This window comes from Drosophila yakuba, chromosome 3R (genome assembly GCF_016746365.2).
Source record: "Drosophila yakuba strain Tai18E2 chromosome 3R, Prin_Dyak_Tai18E2_2.1, whole genome shotgun sequence".
Taxonomy (NCBI): domain Eukaryota; kingdom Metazoa; phylum Arthropoda; class Insecta; order Diptera; family Drosophilidae; genus Drosophila; species Drosophila yakuba.
The window spans coordinates 1,617,665-1,638,418 of record NC_052530.2 but is presented as its reverse complement, the minus strand read 5'-3'; the positions used below and the strand labels follow the sequence as shown (position 1 = coordinate 1,638,418).

At 41.2% G+C, this 20,754-nt stretch overlaps 1 protein-coding gene across 3 annotated transcripts in view; it reads right to left on the bottom strand.

Moving 5' to 3' along the window:
- LOC26535463 (proton-associated sugar transporter A) overlaps nt 1-20,496 on the bottom strand; it is a 335,879-nt gene extending 315,383 nt beyond the window's left edge. The window contains exons 1-3 of one of the 3 annotated variants that reach the window (XM_015189391.2): nt 20,480-20,496; nt 20,185-20,362; nt 3,900-4,162 (exon numbers count right to left, since the gene is read on the bottom strand). In XM_015189391.2, coding sequence (XP_015044877.1) covers nt 3,900-4,162; nt 20,185-20,360 — 439 coding nt within the window. In that variant the 5' untranslated portion in view covers nt 20,361-20,362; nt 20,480-20,496. The other 2 variants (XM_015189395.2, XM_039375840.1) reach the window with 2 other exon arrangements.
- Between the last annotated feature and the right edge of the window lie 258 nt (nt 20,497-20,754).

The window sequence follows — 20,754 nt, the reverse complement described above, 5'->3', positions numbered from 1 at the left end:
TATCAGAAATTGAATTTGCATGTAGCTCACGAAAATCGATACTCTGTTGGTGCCATCCTTCTTTATATACCCGTTACTCGTAGAGTAATAGTGTATACTAGATTCGTTGAAAATTATGTAAAATGCAGAAGGAAGCGTTTCCGACCATATAAAGTATTCTCAGGATCATGATATAACCGAGTCGATCTGGCCATGTCCGTCCGTCTATCTGTCTGTCTGTCCGTATGAATGACGAAACCTCAATATCTCAGGTGGGAACAAGTAGTAGAATTAGTTCTAACAACACGCCTTGCGCATTCATCAATGCTGCTAACCATCCCGTTCAATATTGCCGTACGTTTGGAAATTTATCTACCTCATTACGCCATGCTGAAATTAGAAAAGTATCGCTTAGCTTTAATTGCCTAAAGCGTGGGCGCAACACACAGGCATGCACAAGAGGAGGCTGCCGTGTGTGTGGAAATGGGCACCATACTTTGCCATATATTGGGCCAACTCGTCGCAGCCAGCAATTGAATCGTATCCACCAATACTGTTAATATTAATACAGGTGGCACTCAAAATAAATGCATATTCGGTCGTTAATCCTGAAATTGAAACTCCAGGCTCCCAGTCTAATAGCTCTTTAACGGTACAGGGTCCCACTTTCGACGTTGTTCTGCTGGCCACAGCTGTAGTGCTCGTAAGGAGGCGTTTGGTGGCGTTCAAACCCCGTGGGGCATTGCTTGATTCCGGCTCCCGGCTGGATCTGGTGACTTATAGTTTTGCGCAACAGTTGGAGCTCGAAAAAATACGTTCAGACGGTCTAGTTTTGGGTCTCGGCGAGGCAAATGTGCCAACTGAAGAGTTTACAGTCGATATTTGCTTACAATCTTAGACATCAAGCTTTTCCACTTTGCTCTCCGTACTCATTACCCCTACTATACCAGACCATCACCCCAGCATCGTCTTGACTGTACTGCCACTTCTTCAAAAAACTCGCCTTGGTTAGGTGGTTTCTGGTGGGGGACAACGCCATTTTAATACTTCTTCGTTGACTGCCAATTGTGTCTTGGATAATCAAAGTGATGATAGTCTGGATGAGGTTGTTCACCGGTTCTGGGAGTTAGAGAGCTGCGTTAAAAACAAGGAAGAGCTTAATTGCGAGACATTTTATTGACACTAACACCCGATTATCTACAGGTAAATACTCTTTGCATTTACCATTTAAATTCAAGTCCACACATTTAGGCGAGTCCTACGCGCAAGCTTACTATAGATTTTTAATTTTGGAGTGCAAACTAGAGCGGCTGCCTCCCCTCAGCGAACCATATTCGGCCTAAGCCTTTATCACATATCTCTGGCTAACTCTGCGGATATTTCTTCGTTCAGGAATTTTCTGCCGCATCATTTGTTTTGAAGAAGGATAGTACAACGACTAAGCTTTGCGTGGTGTTTGATATATCGGCTATCACTTCGTCTGGCCAATCTCCTAATGAGGAGCTCGTAGCAGGACATATCATACAACCTAAGCTGTTTGACATGTTAATGAAATTTCGATCATATGCAGTGGCTCTCACTCGAGAAATATGTAAAATGTATCGGTGTGGCCGTATGATGACTACAGATAATTATCTTGCATCTTGTGGAGATACCCTCCACGCTGTGGACCAACTCGCTCTAGATGAATGCTCTATTTATCTCATTAGATCGGCTGCTATGCTAGAGGATTTCTACGTAGATGATTTAGTTTTAGGTGGCAACTCAATTTCTGAGGTAAAAATTTCTGTTTATTAATTTTTTTTCTTCGTAAACTTTGAATTCCGGAAATGGTGTTTGATGTTTTAGTCATTCGTCTGTTCTAGTAGGCGTTGCTGAAAAGGACAAGAAGCAGTTTCTGCAGTTTGATTATGGGAGTGACATAACCAAGACCCATCTACAAATAATTTATTATTTTCGTTCTTGTGGACTATTTCTCATATCTACGATCATCTTGGTCTTATCGGACCTGCAGTTGCGAAATGGAAATTCGTGCAGCAATTGTGGAAGGCTAAGCTAAGCTGACCCCAAAGGTCTTTCTTTAGAGTTGCAATCGACTTGGATGAACATTAGCAGCAATTTTGTGAATGTAAGCCTTTTACCCATTCCCAGATTAACACTAGACCTTAAGGGTTCATGAATTCTGGGATGCCAGCATGAAAGCGTACGGAGCTTGCGTGTATATTGTTTCTAAGTCCGAGGAGGCAACTAGTCATCTGCTGTGCTCGAAGTCTAGAGCACCTCCCTAAAAAACATTGATGGTACCGAAGCTGGAGCTTTTGGGGGCTTAAGTGTTGTCTCAACTTATAAATTCCGTAAGCCAGATTGGATATTTCGATAGAAAATCTATCTGCTGGAATGATTCGTGAGTGGCCTTGTCTTGGATCAGGGACGAACCTTCTAAATTTTATGTATTTGTCGCCATCCGGGTGGCCTCTGTTCAGCAGCTAACAAGCGGCATGGAATGGCATTATGAACAAACCGATCTTAACCCTACTAATATTCAGCAGGGGCAACTCCTAATCAAGTGATGCAATCTAATCTAGTTTTATTGTCCCCCCTTTCTTACACAAGGTTCAAAATACTAGCCGACCTTTTGTGTTATTAAACGACCACTAATTGAGCTCCGAAAGACCGTGCTAATCAGTAAGTCCTCATATCTGGATACTACTATCAATTGGAAGTTTATTATTTTATTCCCTGTCATGTAACGAATATTTAAATACGTCTCCAAATTTATTTCTCGTAATCGCCATCATGGGCTTTGCGTTTCCGATATTTTACATGGAGCTAAAATTCTTATACGGCTCGTCCAGCGTGCGCATATGTGGGACGAAATTAAGGAGTTGCAGTCTAAGCGAACTGTAAAAAACTCAAGCTCCATTGGGTCGCTACTGTCCTTTCTGGATGAGACACTTTAGCGGCCATTTAGAAAATTCGGCACTTTCATACGATGCTAGACACCCAATGATTTTGCTAAATCACCGTCCTATAACTCTATCTATTATTCGGAGTTTTCATGAACGACAGCTGCACGCAAGCCCCGAGCACTGCTGGCAAATTTACGTATGCAGTTCTGGCCTATTGGCGGGTTACAAATTGTCTTACGAGTGGTTCGCGAATGCATTAAATTCTTCAGGACTAGGCAGCAGCTCTTTAAGCATATCATAAGCAACCTTCCGATGGAAGGTTTGACTTAATCTCGGGCTTTTACAGATACTAGAGTCGACTATTGTGGTCCTTTCTACTACAAGTCGTTGGTGCGCAATAGGCCGCCCCCAAAGTGCTACATCTCGGTTTTCATTTGTTTCACCACCAAGGCAGCGCATTTGGAGCTTGTTCAGGACTTGACAATGAACTCTTTTCTGGGAGCCCTTAAGACCTACGCAAAATTGGAGTGACAATGAACCAACTTTGTCGGTGTTACAACAGCGCTCCAAATGGCGCTTAACAAGTCGACCTCTTCGCATATATGATTTGGTGCTGGTCAAGGACGAGAATCTTCCTTCAATGCTTTGGCCACTGGCTCGAGTAGTCGTTCTTACTCCACGAAAGGATGACGACGTACCTCGAGTGGCTGAGTTAAGGACGGCATCCGGCATCATTTGTAGAGTGGTCAGGATTTTTAGCTGCCGCTAGATGATTATGTTGAAAGCGAGTCATTCAACAGAGCGAGCATGTTGATAGCAGCCAAATCAGTTCTTATTAGCAAAATCGAGTTCCGTAGATACTAAATACCAAAAAATGTTATTTCTATGCCTGTTATAATGTTAGGTTCAGTCCTATTATGATCCTAAGTCTGTGAATGTGATTGATAAGAACAACTATTTGTTGACCTTTTGTTGAAATGTCTTTTTTTTTAAATATAAAATATCACTTACCAAAAATAACTCCTATTGATAAAAGCAGAATGAATGGTCGTCGGCGTCCAATATTCAGTTTGCAGCGATCAGATAAAGATCCCAAAACGGGACATAGAAAAAATCCAACCAACGGAGATAATGCCCAAACCAGTGTCATATGCTGATGCTCAACTCCGATTTTTAAAAGTGTTGGGGAAACAAACGCTGTTTCGGCTGCATAAGAGAACTCGATGCCCATAACAGCTGCCGAAACTCTGACTAATTCGGACCTTGTCTTTGTTCTAAAAGTGAAAAAAAAATAAGTGGATAATAATTGTTTAAAACAAAAACAAGAGAGAACGCTATAGTCGAGTTCCCCGACTATCTGATACCCGTTACTCAGCTAGTTGAAGTGCGAAGGAGTGTCTTCAACTCTGACAGTTTTTGGCGGTTTGTGGGCGTTGGAGCGGGCGTGGCAAAATTTTTTTTGCCAAATTGATAGAAATCTACAAGACTAATACAAAAATGACAAAATATCAAAACATTTTTCAAAAGTGTGGGCGTGTCAGCTTTGGGCGGTTTGTGGGCGTGGCAAAAAGTTTTTTTTGCAAATCGATAGAAATTTACAAGACCAATACAAAAAATTAAAAAATATCAAAAAATGTTTCAAAAGTGTGGGCGTGGCAGTATTGGGGGTTTTGTGGGCGTTAGAGTGGGCGTGGCAAAATGAATCAACAAACTGGCGCTGCTTCTATGTCTCTGGAGTCTGTATGCTTAATCTCAACTTTCTAGCTTTTGTAGTTCCTGAGATCTCGACGTTCATACGGACGGACAGACGGAAAGCCATGGCCAGATCGACTGGGCTATTGATCCTGATCAAGAATATATATACTTTATATGGTCGGAAACGCTTCCTTCTGCCTGTTACATACTTTTTAACGAATCTAGTATACCCTTTTACTCTACGAGTAACGGGTATAATTAATTAATTATACATATTATAAATAATTATACTAATATATGTATATACATATATAAAAACAAGTCAAAGCTTCATATACCCGATACTTCAGATGAAGGCTGATAAAAAGTAAATAAAATAAAAAATGGCCTAGCAATCGCAATCAAGAATGTATGTATATATATAATATATGATTGGAAACGCTCCTTCCTATAAACATTTACTGTACCAGTAAAGAGTATAATAATATATATGAAATATCCCTGTCCTTTCAATCTCTCTATCCACAATAAAAACTCGCTTCACAGTTTTCGCGCATTCCTCAATACAAATTACTATTGAATTTCTACGTATTCACGTATTCTTCAATACAAATTACTTTTGAACCTGAAGAAAAGTTCGATAGGCAGAAAGAATTAATAAAATAACTTTAACTCAACATATTAGCGCCCGTAGTGAAATACGTGTATCACTTCTCCTAGCAAATGGGCTAAGGGACTTGTAGAGTCTCGCAGCCCCTTATGTCCAGTTGTTGTCAACATAGCGAAAAACAATTAGACCACGGCACCTAAGCTTTATCTATGCAGATCAGTTGCATAAGCAACTCCCTTGTTCTGCTGTTCTCTCTATAATATAAACTCACTCGATTTCGTTTCCCAAGCATGCGCATCGCTGCCAAATTTCTCGAAGAAAAATAAATTAAATCGCTTGAATTAGCTACCATAAAAATCGTCTTTCATTTTGCATAAAAAAGCTAATATTAGCTCAACATTTTGGCGACCCCAAAATATATGCATAGAGGTTAAGTCCTTGGGCAGAACTTCCATTTTGGACACTCCTATATCGGTTTCCGTTCGCTGGGATGCCCCAAGTGAGTGGGAGCCAGCCAAGCAGCTGTGATTTCCTAAGCGAGTAGCAACGAAGTTATATATATATATATATATATATATATATATATATATATAGAAGTTAAAACAAGAGAGAACGCTATAGTCGAGTTTCCCGACTAAGTGATACGTTAGTGGACGTACGAAGAAGAGTCTTCACCACTGACAGTTTGTGGGCGTGGCAAAAAGTTTTTTTGGCAAATCGATAGAAATTTACAAGACCAATACAAAAATGAAAAAATATCAAAAAATGTTTCAAAAGTGTGGGCGTGGCAGTTTGGGCGGTTTTTGGGCGTTAGAGTGGGCGTGGCAACATGAAACTTGCGCTGCGTCTATGTCTGTATGCTTAATCTCAACTTTCTAGCTTTTGTAGTTCCTGAGATCCCAGCGTTCATACGGAACGCCAAGTTTAATTCCGGGTGTGGGGATGTCTGTCGTATTTTCCTTCTTTGCAAATTCTGCATTGCCCAACTATCGTGTCAGGATAGCTAAGTATGACCTCCCTAGAGATCAAAGCACTTTTTCGTTTTCTGAAAGCTTGCAAAGCTTCTTTATTAAGTTCTATTGTGTTAGCCTATGATTGATTTTTGGACACACGTCCATCTTCCCCTCTTAAAAGAGAAGTCAGGGGCTTAGCAAGTCCAGCTTGTTTTCTCATCTTTGCTAAAAACCACAATATCGCCTATATATTTATAACAAATCTCTCCTATGTGGTCTCTGAGAACATCGTCCAGAGCACGTTAAAAAAGAGATGGATCATTATTGAGACCAAATGGGAGTCGTGTAAACTCGTATTTGCCATTATTGACAGAAAAGGCTGTCTTCTCGATACCCCACGTTCTCAACGGTATTTGGTGGAAACCTCTTTTGGGATCGAGTACGAAAAACAGTTTATTGTTTCCGAGTTGCGAGAGTACCTCATTGATTTTAGGTATGGGATATGTATTGTAATAGTTATTTTATTCAACTTGCGGTAGTCAGTAACCATCCTTTATATTTTTTCTGCCGATGCATCAGTTTTTTTGGGGACAATCCACACTGGTGAGTTGTAGGGTGACCTTGAGGGTCGAATGATGCCATAATTGAGGAGTTCCTTTACTTGTCTGTCTACCTCCTCCTTAAGAGACATACTTAGGGTATTGATAAAATTTTGAATAGACCGGTTCATCCGATTTTGTCCGATTTTTGTCGTCAATCGGCCTGGCAAAGAGTTGTGGGTTTTTATTGGTCAGTTTATTTAGTTCTTTCTTAATAAGTAATTTAACACGGTTTTTTATAATCATTAGATACTTATTGGTGTAAATAGTATTTTGCAATTCTTCAGTTTTCAGTGTGGGAAGTAAGCAAAATTTAATGGGAACGTCGGATATGTTAAGCAAATTAGCTTTTATATGGTGGGTTATTTAAATCCCACCTCATACTGAGATTGCTTCTAATGGTTTTTCATTGGGTATTGGGTTAGAGACCCATCGAGGCTAAATATAATTTTTATTTGATCCCGGGTCAATTAGAATTTTTAATGTCGTCCCGCCACCTTCAATTGCCTTGAAGTATGGCAAGGATGTGCGGGTATTTCTAAAAAATGAAATTTGTAGGTTCTTCTTCCGTCTGGTCTGGTACTAGTACGTCTTCCCTATCTGTGTATTCTTGTAGGGCCTCGTCGAAATCTCCTTTTCCTGTTCCAGTGGTTTGGTCTTTTATCACCTATTCCTTGGTATGGTGCAGGTGGCCTTTTAGCAGCTTCGAACCTGGGCCTATTAATATAATTAATTTGCCTAGAACGGATACCAGAGTCGACCTCCATTGGTTCTGATTTTGGTAATGGTTTAAGTGCCAATGGTCGAGGTGGTGTGGTTGGAAACTCGTTATTATCAGCTATGTTTCTTGGGAATGACTGTGGTCTAAGTTGTTGGTACGGTGATTGGTATTGTTGTCGTGGTGGACCTTGATTAAAGAATTGTTGGTATAGATGTGGTTGTTGTCGCACCACTGGAACATCATTATAATTGATATTGCTTCTGGGTAAGGGTTCCGATAGACCTGGTCTAAAACCTTGATTTCTATTGTTGGCATGAGCTGTCCTGAAATTTTGGTTCTCAAGCTTCAGGCACAAGTGTAGCGCTTGGGGAAAATCTTGTGGTTCTTAAACACCCAGAAGTTTAGGTAAGTCTTCTCTCAAACCCCTAACAAAACTATCCTGGGCCCTGTCCCCATAGAACTCAGTCATGACCCTTTCTGATTCCATATATCCTACCCTGTTAAGTATCACGGAGAGATGGTGGTAAATATCCTGATAATACTCTTCTACCGTTTGGTGATTTTGCATTATTGTTGTCATCTGATGTGTTTACATCACGTTTATCTGCATAATGCAGAGTCATACATCTGGATATTGCGGACCAATCAAACGGCACATTATAAGATTCTAGTACCGCGTCTGCGTGACCTATTACTTTATTTCTTCTGGTATGCAGGATACCGAAATATTTGGGGCTGCCCTTTGGTGCCTCGTAGGCACTCAATACTCTCTCCACTGACTTTCTCCATGAAAACTACATCAAGCACTTTATTGAGGTCGTTTAAGTTTTGTTTCAAGTCCGGTCTAATCGCTTCGTCAGTCGCGTCAACAAAATTTGCAGGTAGATTCATTGACCTGGCGAGCGCGAGAATCTGCTCCTGCAATGTTTCTGCCACTTTTAAGCTCATTCAAGCCTAGTGTATTGCGTTGACCTGGACTATTCTACAAAAAATTTGTTGTGTTGTAAATTTAAAAAAAAATTATATATTTTTTCTAAATATTTATTTTTATTCAAGATTCTTAATATTTTGTTTAAAAATTGTTCTATATATTTTTTTTCTTAATCTTGTCTTACATTAAAATGTAGATCTACATTTTTGCCGGTGGTCCAGATTTACTCCTTTTTACTCTTTGGCTTCTTGGGATCCGGTAGCAAACACTTCAGTTGAAAGGCGAGTTGCGGTCGTACCTTACAACTCAGAGGAGGATCCGATCTATTATTGCCGGGATGGTAGCTTTAATTTTGTGTGTTGATTATTTTTCATGTCGACCGGCAAATTTTTTGTGTTGTCGGAAGTCTGTCTCGATCGCGAAAGGTTCTTATTACATTTTTATACCCGACGAACGAAGATTCAACGAATCTAGTATATCCTTTTACTCTACTCTACTGTAGTGTAAAGTTAAGAGATCTAGTCGGTAAAAGTCAGTCGATATTTAGAGATTAAAAGTGTCGGTCATCGCCACGCACAGACATACGAATTCGACTCATTAATTGCAGACCGCACAAGTTATATTATAAATTACACAATTAAATATAGACAAAATATACTTAATTATAATTGGCGCCCAACTAAATCTAAAACCCACGAAACCAAAAGGAGACAACTAAATCTAAAACCTATGATATCAAAATGAGTAATTAAATCTAAAACACACGATATCAAAAAAAGACAACTAAATCTAAAACCAAAAACATTAGAATAACAAGATGCGTCACGCCATACGACTTTTTTGCACACGATTTTTTCGTGCTGGCTTTAGAGCTGGCTACAGGCTCTCTCGAAATTTTGTTCAAAAGCCAGAGAGCGAAGAGCTCTAGAGCCACAATGACAAAATATGCCCTTCATTTTAAAAGATTTTAGATTTTTTTATAAGTTGCCACCACTTAAAAAGTCTATTTGTGCATTGCCTTAACATAACAATTATTCAAATTCAACATAGAAATAATAATAGCACCATCTATGTACATAATAACGCATAATAATTTTCAAATAAGACTTTATATTAGAATAATTGTCATTAGAGTATTCAATGTGCGACGTGTGAAAAATATAATTTGACAACGATTCTTCGGTGCCTATGTCCGCACTTCATGCTTCAAATATTCAATTTTGCAATAAACCGTTTCCATACCTTTATAAATAATTAATATATCATAAATAATATTTTTGCTTATGAATTATTTTTATGAAATATTTATTTTTTAAATGTAATTTCTTTTTTTTTCCAAATTCTTTGTTTTAAATTACAGTAGTTAAAATAATTTACTTTGCATACGTATTAATTTTTTACTATAATTCAGTAATTCAGTAATTACTATTAATTCAGTATTTAAAATGCAAATAAGATTCAGTTAAATTATTTTGTTATATTTTATTTTGATATCTTTAAAAAGCGAGCAATTATTGTTACTCTACGAGTAACGGGTGCCGTCAGTCGGGTGATGGACAAGGGGAATAACGTCTAGTTTAAAGCTTGCTAGAAGAACGCGCTGTAATTGTCCATACACCCGGAAGTGCGACTATACTCTCCACGCGAGGGCGGCTGGAAACAGGTCCGCTGGCAAGGTTATGTTCCCTGCCAGAGGAAGCTGGCAAATGGTAGTCGGGCGTCCCGGGCCGGACTAAGGTGTCATTCCACCCGTGCCGAGAGTCAGCCTGACTAAGGGCCCGGGTCACAATATAGCTCAGTCTCAAACGGAGAGCTCAGGGTACCTGGCGACCCCTTGTTCTAAGAAGCCTTACCCGGGCGTTGCGGATCTCCGCCCGGGTGGACCCTGCTTTTCTCCGCAACTCGTGGGAATCACATGGAGTCAACAAAAATAAATAAAAAGGAGTCAGGATCTCCCAAAAAACGTACCCAAACGGCAGTGACGACTGAGTCTGGCCGTACAAACTTCAAGGCAGCAAAGTTGGCGAGTGAGCCCACCTGCCTGGCCAACACCGTAGGATCGGGTTCGGGTGAACCCCGCCTCAAAGCTGAGGCGACTGAGTGCAAGCCGCCCAAAACCGTCGCCATGGGAACGTCTCCAGGCCCTAGTGACATGATGCCCCCTTCAGGCGCAGCCAAGGACGGCAAGCACCCAGTGGCAACCGGTAAAGGCAAACATACCTACGCAGAGAAACGATCTGCAGGTCAAATCTTACGCAGCCAGGAGAGATCAAAAACAGCTCCTTCGGCTGAGTGGATGAAGAAGGTGGAATGGGCTAAATCCGTTTTGCCAAACTTCGGCAAGGAAGCCCCCAAACCACCCAAGCCCACAGAGGTCAAAAAGCGACCTCCACCTAAGAGGGAGCGCTCCCAGAACGTCCCCTCCGACCCCTCGGCAAAGCGGCAACGCGTGCAGCCAGGGCGACCCTTTGCGGAGATCGCGAAAAACCGCATTCTCCTGGGCGTGGTCCACAGAAACGAGTGGCAGGATTCCACGTAATAATTGGAAATGGGTAGAGGCAGCCCTAGCCATAAAATGCTTTGAGATTCTGGCCAAGTCTGCAAAGACGTGGGATGGTTCCAAGGCGGCGTCAAGGTAATCGCCTGTGAAGATGAACGCTCTGCGGAGCTATACAAAGCCGCAGTAAAAGAGTTGGGGGAGGTGTATGAAGGCGCCGGACTTGTTGCGCTGAGCTGGTCCAACGTACCTTGCCGACCCCGGGCAATGATCTGGATCCCGGCATCTATCAAGGCGCCGGACGCTCACGGGGAGTGACCATAAAGGTCTACAAATCGGACTCCGCCAAGGAGGATCTGGAAGGCAGTGGAGGAGTGATCGAGGAGATCGCCTCCGAGATCGAGGCATCGGAAACCGAGGACGGCTACTTAACCGATGCCTCAATCCTCCGCAGCCTTGCGAACATGGGTCAATTGACAGACCTAGACACATCGGACGATGAGGGAGCCGACACAACCGTGGTGGAGAGACCCACAGCAGATTTCCGTGAGGCTTCTGCAGATAAACCTCCACCACAATGAGGCAGCTTCCGCTGCTCTTCAACTCCATCTGGCTGAAGATGGAGTCGACATAGTCCTAATCCAGGAACCTTGGATAGTGGGAGGAAAGGTTTCAGGATTAGGGACTAAAAAATATAAGCTTCTAACAGCTCCAAGCGAAGGTAAAATAAGAGCCTGCATTCTAGCCAAAAAGCACCTTAGCATTTTTCTGCTCCATAAGTACAGCAATGCAGACAACGCGGCAGCCACCGTGGAGAGTCAGCCATCTCCGTTCCGAGTGCTGTCATTATACATGGCCTACGAAAGACAAGAACCGCCGAATGAACTGGTTAGGAGACTGGTAAAACACAGCGAAAAGCAAAACATAGGCCTACTAATAGGCTGTGATGCTAACGCCTACCATACACAATGGGAAAGTACAGACACAAACGACCGCGGTGAGTCTCTTTTTAACTTTATCTCTAGTTCAAATCTCTTCATATGTAATAAAGGTAATGACCCCACCTTTATCATTAAGAACCGAAAAGAGGTAATAGACCTAACTCTCGTCTCTAAACCACTATTAGAGACAGTAACTCACTGGAGGGTGCTAGATAAGCACTCTCGGACCACAGGTACATAGAAACGACCCTTACAATCAATCCCTCAAAACCAGCAGCTTTCACAAACCCAAGGAAAACAGAATGGCAAAAATACAAAAATATTTTAAGGGAAAAAATCCCAACGGATCCCCCTCCATACCCCCAAACAATCTCTAGTCTAAACGAACTAGTTTCAATTTTCACAGAAACCTGCAACTATGCACTAAAAAAGCCTGCCCAAACAGCAAGCCCAAAAGAAAAAGATAACCTCCCTGGTGGTTAGCAGAACTGTCCGAATAGACTGCAGAACCCTTTTTAACAGGGCCAAGGCAGGAAATGAGGAGGCCCTGTGGACCGCCTACAAGAGAGCCCTTGTAAAATACAAAAAAGCCATCAGGAAAGCACAACGATCCTCGTGTCATTCCTTCTGCTCAGAAATTAAAAACACAACTGAAGCAGCAAGACTTAGAAAAATACTATCTAAATCGGCCACAACCCTAGGCTACCTTAAAAGAGCAGATGGTTCCTGGACCAGCACTAGTGAGGAATCTCTGGAGATACTTTTAGAAACTCACTTCCCAGGAAACAGCCAAAACGCTCTCACCCCTCAACAAACAAACGCCACACTGGCAAGTATCGAACTGTGCATAGACCATAGGTCCATTGGGCCATACACAGCTTTAAGCCATACAAATCTGCAGGTACAGACAAAATCATACCCGCACAAATCCAACATGCGGGAAATATAGCCAAAAACTGGCTTCTTGACATTTTTAAACGGTCCCTACTTCTTGGACACCTACCACAATCAGTCTATCATCCTTCCTACTAAAGACCCTTGATAGAATCATCGGCCTGCATCTGAGATCAAGTCTCAACGCTAGTCTCATCACAGACACGCAATACGCCTACAAGAAAGGGAGACATATAAGGAGCTTTTAACAACGTCATCCCAACGGCGATTACCGGAGCCCTGACAGACCTTGGGGTGGACCGCCACTCACATGCAGGAAGGTTATGTCTTCACGCAGAGGCACTCCGCAAGGAGGCGTCCTCTCCCCACTTCTATGGAACATAGCAGTCAACTCGATTCTACGCGACATGGAAGGGGGGGCTGCCGGATAATAGCCTTTGCTGATGACGTTGCTATCATCTTCGGAGGCAAATACCCCCAAACGCTATGCGATCTCATGAGCAAAAAACTCAGTGTTTTGTCCAGCTGGACAAAAAATAACGTATTAGAAATTAACCCCTCAAAGACCGAGCTGGTTCTCTTCACTAGGAAGTATAACATACCAGACCTAGTCCCACCCATCCTCAACAATCAAAGACTTTCCTTCAGTAACTGGAACTTGAACCTCACAGACAGATATTAAAAAGCTTCAATAGCACTCTTCACGTGCAAGAAAGCAATAGGGCTCAAATGTGGCATGACACCCTATATAGTAAACTGGATATATACTGCCATTGTCAGACCAATACTACTGTACGGAGTCGTGTTATGGTGGCCGGCTCTGAAAAAGAAGTCCAGCATAAAAATGCTAGCAAAAATGTAAAGAGCTGCGGCACTCTGCATCAGCAGTGCTTTACGCACCACCCCAAACGAAGCCCTAAATGCTATACTAAACCACCCAAGCCCAGAACTAGCTGGCATGGAACAGGCCACAGTAGCGGCCTTCAAATAGTCCCATCCAGGACAGACTACTGCACTCCTACGGAGTACATACAAACACCTTTCAACACAATCATCCCAAAGAGGGAAGATTGGAACTCACAAATACCTGGCCCCCAGAATGCTATATGCTTCTATACTGATGGGTCAAAACTAAAGAACAGAGTAGGAGGAGGAGTTTACTCCGAACAGCTAGGCCTACGCACCTCGTACAGACTCCCCGATCATTGCAGCTCTTCCAGGCTGAAGTGGCAGCAATGGGAGAGGCCCTAAAACACTTAAAATCACTAAAGCCAGAAGGCTCACACGTAAACATTTTCAGTGACAGCCAAGCAGCTATTAAATCGATTGGCTCAATCTCTAGTCACTCGAAAACAGTATCGAATTGCCGATAATCAACCTTATATGGGTACCAAGACACAGGGACATAGAAGGCAACTGCATCGCAGATGAACTAGCTCGAGAGGGCACTACCGCGCCACTCATACAAGAGATGGAGGGCATGAGTATGCCTTTAGCCACTTGTAAACTACTTCTTAGAGAAAACCTAAACCTAAACAAACAGACAATATGGGAAAACACCACACAGTGTCGCCTAACATGCCAAATATGGACAATAATAAGCTCAAAGAGAACATCAAAACTTTTAAGATTGACCAGAGCAAATCACAGGGCATTGGTTGATAGGCATCCATGCCAGAAGACTAAATGCCCCGTATAATGATTTCTGCCGTAGCTGTAGGGACAAGGAAATGAAAGAAACAGTAGAGCATCTACTATGCCACTGTCCAGCACTGCAAACGAAAAGACTTGCTCAATTAGGAAGCAGATTCCTGATAGACACGTCCGACCTGTCCGACACCGATCCACATCGGATACAAAAATTCACCAGCGCCTCTGGCTGGGGAAACTGCTAGCTTCACACGAACCTCTGCGGGCAAAACGGGAAAACATACACGGTATCACAACGGACCTCTACTGGTCTAAGTGCGTCGGATAACCGACGGCCGGTTAAAACCTAACCTAACCTAACGGGTATAAAAAACTTCTTTCAAACCAAAAAAGTTACGAATCGAAATTAACCAAAACATAAATCAAAACATACATACAAGAAACAAAATTATATTTTTAGATTTTAGCGCTCTCGATTTTAGGAGTGCGAAAAGAGAGCAATTTTGGTCGTCACCAAAACAGTGGCTGCATAGGGCAAAACCAGTGTATGGTTGTTACGCATCTTGTTATTATAATGTCTTTGCTAAAACCAATGATATCAAAAGGAGACGACTTAATCTAAAACGCACGATATCAAGAGGAGCAGATATACTCAAGCGGCGATTAAAATAAAAAATAAAAAAAACACTATATATTTCAAAACATCACACAAGTTGTAAGTACAACACCCCTTGATTAGTTATTAAAAAATAAAATAAAAAAATTGTATACACACTTGAAGGTTATTGAAGGTTATAAATAACACATTGATGAGTGCAAGTGATTAAGTGATCGACGATTTAATATTAAGTTGGAAAAGAATATTAAAAGGTACTAGTCAATTAGAAACCGCAAGAATGGAATTATCAGCAGATCAACTGAAAGCAATAGTAGAAAGTGCCGTTGTTGGTGCGCTTGCAAGTCAAAAATAATTATTTGATAAATAATTACAAGCGATTACCGAGCGCATAGGAAAATTTAGAGTAAACACCCCAGAAGTTGAAACTTACACAGATGCTAAAATTATACCGGGTGTAGTGTGTAATGAATCTTTAGACATAGTAAGGTCGCTATGTGTCGTGGAGAAAAACTGCTCATGTCGCTTTTAAAGATTATAAATCATAAGAGGGGAGTTTAAAATATGATCAAGCCCCAAGTATTATCCGTAATAAAATAAAAAACAAAATAAAAGCAAACAATGTGCTAGCTTCGTTCAGCACACCGTTGAATCAATCGCCTTGTCTTTATATACGCTGACAAAAGGCCCAGGCGGAGTACCCCTTACCCGATGCAGTTAAGAGTGGGTGCAATCGATCTATCGATTGCCTATCCGCTCTGCATTTGACCACCTCTGAAGAAGACTTGAAAATTAACTTTGAACAGTTAATCTAATTTTGGACATCACGCGATTGCGATCACGTACCTTCATACTTGCTGGCCGCGTTTAAAGCCAACCATTGTTTTGCCTCACTGTTCAGTGCAAATAAAGATCAGTATTTAAATAGTGAATTAAACCTAGGTTTTGTCATTATCGCTTCAGCAAGTCCCCAAAAGCAGGAATTTGCTTTTCTTTGACTTCCGATTTAACGGCTCAGTCACAACATTTTGGTCACCCAGAGGGCAACTGCTGCGATTTAATAAAATCTATTTGAAACTGCACTGGAGGCAAACGATTGGTCTCGGTGGATTTATTAACAAAGCCGAGCTTTGTCCATGGGCAAAGAAGATAAAGTTGGTGTTTCGGATTCCGTTTTCGATGTCTTCGCTGGCCTTTATGCGAGGCAACTAGATTTGATGGAAAGGTTAACGCAGCTCAAGCGCAATGTGAAGAAGAAAATCGAAGCTTTATTTTGCTCAACGCCTCAGCACTTATAAAAACAGTTCGATTCCAGCCACAGGAAATTAGTGGACCAGCTTTGCCCACAGCTACAACCATATTTTTCGACACAACTAAACAACCAGTTTGGCGAAGAGTACACAAGGATTTTTTGCAGTATCTTGGAAGACTGCGGGAACAAATCTCCAACCTCTCCTCCAAGGTCCATAGGAGGCTTTAACACCGCAGTCAGCGTACCGCCAAACATTCCGATGCCTAAACTTCCCGTCCCCCATTTCACAGGCAGTTTTACTGACTGGCCGTCTTTCTTCGACAGTATCTCTCAGTTGGTGCATGAGAATGCCTCACTGTCCAACATCCAGAAATTCTATTTCCTGAAGAAAGCCTTGCCAGAAGGACGGGATCAGGATGTTAACCACATGGCGTTGACAGAAAATGTATATGTTGTTGCCTGGGATCTCGTCGTCAAGCGCTATGACAATCCTAGACTCCAATTCATGCACACTACGTCCTCACTTTACGGCCTCGATCCTGTTCATAAGGAGGTTGCCAAAGGACTGCGGCGAATTCTCAACTTGGCAAACGTCTGTATGTATTAAACATTGATTCCTGCGACCACTGGTTAGTGTACCACCTACTCACAAAACTCCCTACAACTACAACGCAAGCATGGGAGCACTCTATGGGAAGCTCCGTCCCAATTCCTACCTCCTCAATGCTAGAGAAAATATTGCTGGAGCGTCTAATCAGCATTGACTTAATCGAGAGTCGCTCTCAGCCAATCTCAAATCGATTCACCACGACACCGGCATCATTCTCAAGGGCAGCCAGCAGACCACTTAACAGCGCCACTCACACACGGTGTACGCATTGCCAAAGAAATCATATCTTGAGACGATGCCCAGAATATCTCGCCATGGACTGCTTTACTCGTAAGACGATCGTCGATCGCATCAAAGCATGCCTTAACTGTCTCAGCTCGGCCCACGCGGTTAGCCATTGCAGCACCTCACTCAATTGCTTACAGTGCGGCCAACGACATCACACGATGCTACATTTTCCAAGTGTAGCACCCCATCATATCAACCCAGCTGTACCGCGACAACCAACTGCCAACGGTTTCCGTACGATGCAGGGCATCCAACAGAGCGCAGCTTACGGCTCATCTGCTCCCTCTAACATGCAGAGCTTATGGCTCATCTGCTCCAACAGAAACGCAACTCCTCAGCGCAGTTCCCACACAACGGAGTCCCTCCACAACGATTCTTGCTACCGCTCTAGTCCAAATTGTCAACAACAACACCGGAAAATTAATGTTGGCGAAGGCATTAATTGATCATGGGTCGGAAGCAACGCTCATTACAGAGCATATTGTACAGAGTACGTCAGCGGAAATAACAGGAATCGATGGCTATTCTCAAACCAAACTTCAGAATAAACCGGATTTTCACCAACCATATACTCGAGCAATCAAAGATTATTTTGAACTGCGCCAAGCACAGGATATCACTTTAAGTGAAGAATATCACACTCCAATGGAAGCTCCACTGAAAAGTAACAAGACTGTTCCCTTCTTCTTTCTACCGAACCTATCAAACTTTGACGCTATATTAGGCTTTGAAACGCTAACGCAGATGAATGCTACATTGGACTTGAAAATTAAAATATTAAAAATCGAAAGCTCAGTCGAACCAATTAAATTTGTAAAATGTAATAGCGTTAATTTCTCTGATATAAAAAACATCGTAGTACCAAACCAGACCCAGAAGAGGGTCATTGCCATTCAATACCAATATTATTGCTACCATACGTACGGAAGACGACCAACCGGTATACTCAAGACTTTATCCATATCCCATGGGCGTAGCAAATTCTGTAAATAAAGAGACGAAGGCGTCGTTAAAAGACGGAATTATACGACCTTTGAGTCCACCCTACAACAATCCGGTTTGGGTAGTCGACATAAAGGGTACAGATGAGAAGGGAAATAAGACAAAAGGGATGGTTATAGACTTTCGGAAGCTAAACTCAAAGACTGTGGACGACAAATACCCGTTGCCAAATGTTGTATTCATCCTTTTAAATTTGAGAAAAGCCAGATTTTTTACCACACTAAATCTAAAGTCAGGATTTCATCAAATCTTACTTGCAGAAAATAATAGGGAAAACCGCATTCTCAGTTGCACATGTAAAATATGAGTTCTGTAGTCTTCCCTCCGGCCTTAAGAACAAGACAACATGAGGGTGTCTAAGGAGAAATTGAACTTCTTTAAGGGAAGCGTCGAATATTTGGGATTTGTAGTATCCAAAGACGGCTATCCTTAACTATGAAGAACGCACTTATTTGTTCAACGTTAGATCCTTTTTACCGGATTGTTGTAGGGTGAGCGCGAAGGTCGTATAGTTCCGTCTTTTAACGACGCCTTCCTCTGTTTATTTACAGAATCTGCTACGCCCATGGGATATGGATAAAGTCTTAAGTATACCGGTTGGTCTTTTTCCGTACGTATGGTAGCAATAATATTGGTATTGAATGGCAATGACCCTCTTCTGGGTCTGGTTTGGTACTACGATGTCTTTTATATCAGAGAAATTAACGCTATTACATTTTACAAATTTAATTGGTTCGACTGAGTTTTTGATTTTTAATATTTTAATTTTCAAGTCCAATGTTGCATTCATCTTAGTTAGCGTTAGCGTTTCAAATCCTAATATAGCGTCAAAGCTTGAAAGGTTCGGAAGAATGAAGAAGGGAAAAGTCTTGTTTAGAAGTTTAACAATGCATTTATATTTCACCTTGTTGTAACCATGGAGAGACTTAACTGTACATTTTTTTTTGTACCGGCGTTATGTACTTAAGTTCGGCGTGGGGCTGTATATAGTTCTTTGAAGAGCCGGTGTCGATTAAGATTTTTATGGTTTTTAAATCGCAATAACTTCGTATGCCCACGTTTGCCCACCCTTTAGAATTTTGAAAAAACTTTTAGTTTGACATTTTGTCGTGTTAACCCGCGGCATGCGACTCTAAGTGGGTGCTCTTTGGACAGAACAGCACAGGCTGATAAAAAACGAACGAGGAAGTTTATCAATCTTCTTCTTCTTTATCTATGTGATAGAAATTGGAGAAAAAAAAATAAAATTAAATCAGGCAAATTTCAGAAGAGTGGGTGTGGCAGCTTTGGGCAGTTAGTAGGCGTTAGATTGGGCGTGGCTGTTTTTTGAAAATTGTTAGAAGATTATAAAAAAAAACTGGCCCTGAGGGTATGTCTCTAGAATCTCATGCCCGTATCTTACACTTTCAAGCTTTTATAGTTGCTTAGACGATTGTTCCGGACGGACGGACGGAGAGACGAACATGACTAGATAAACTCCGCGATCGATCCTGATCAAGAATATATATACTTTATATGGTCGGAAACGCTTCCATCTACCTATTACATACTTTTCAACAAATTAGATTTCAACTATTTTGACGAAAAATGATTTTACAATTGAGACTATCTAAGATGGGCAAACAAATATATTGATAATGTTTTTCATTAATTTTCCAAAGTATTTCTTTGGGAGTGCTGTATGCAAATATTTTTAATTTGGTCGATGTGACTGTTGGTGCTAACCAAGACCATATGATTTTACTTCTGAATTTGTAATTTATAACGCTCATTCAACAAGCATTGTCAAAATATTTCCTAGTCCACCCGTCCGTCCATTTTCTGTTGAAGCGTGCCGAATTAATAAGTGTTATTTGGCGTATTGATAAAGCTAACTGGGAAATCATTTTTCTTCTTAAAAGCTTATGTCAAAACGTTATGTGTTAAAGGTGCGATCGTGTATTGTTTTTACCTCTGTAAAATGTTTTTGGTTCAAGGATCACTGATAATACTAATCAAGTTGGACTAGATTTTTTAAAAAGCAGATTATAATCTTACCTAAATACATGGCTATAGTCTTTATTGGCACTTGCGTTTCCTTTGAGTTGTCTCTTGACTGTATCAACTAAATTGGTTGATTTTTTGTCATGGAAGTCTTCGTAATATTCTTTAATGTTGTCTCTCCATTGATGAAATCGACCTGCTATCCCCTGATAATCATGAAGCTTATCCATTCCTGTTGTATTATATCAGTTGTGGATAAAATTGAGGTATAATCTTTGCAAAAATTGTATTTACTGTTGCAAAATTGTAACAATTAACACTAAGTTGTTAACTCTGTTACAACTGTTACCTTATATTAAGAAAAACGAACCAAGTTCATACAATATTGGAAGTATGTATATTTGAAGTACATACAATTTCACATAATTATTTAACTGAGCATGCGCCAAGCAGTGACTTATAAAATTAAAAGTATGTATATATGAATGGAAAATTTTTATTAAAAAGAAAAGTAATTTTTAGCGGAAACCCCTAATGGCCCAACCTTATCAATAGAATTAAAGGTTTACTAAATAAGCTTTCTTAGTAGATACGAGTAGCAGATACAGAAAGTGTTTATTTTTT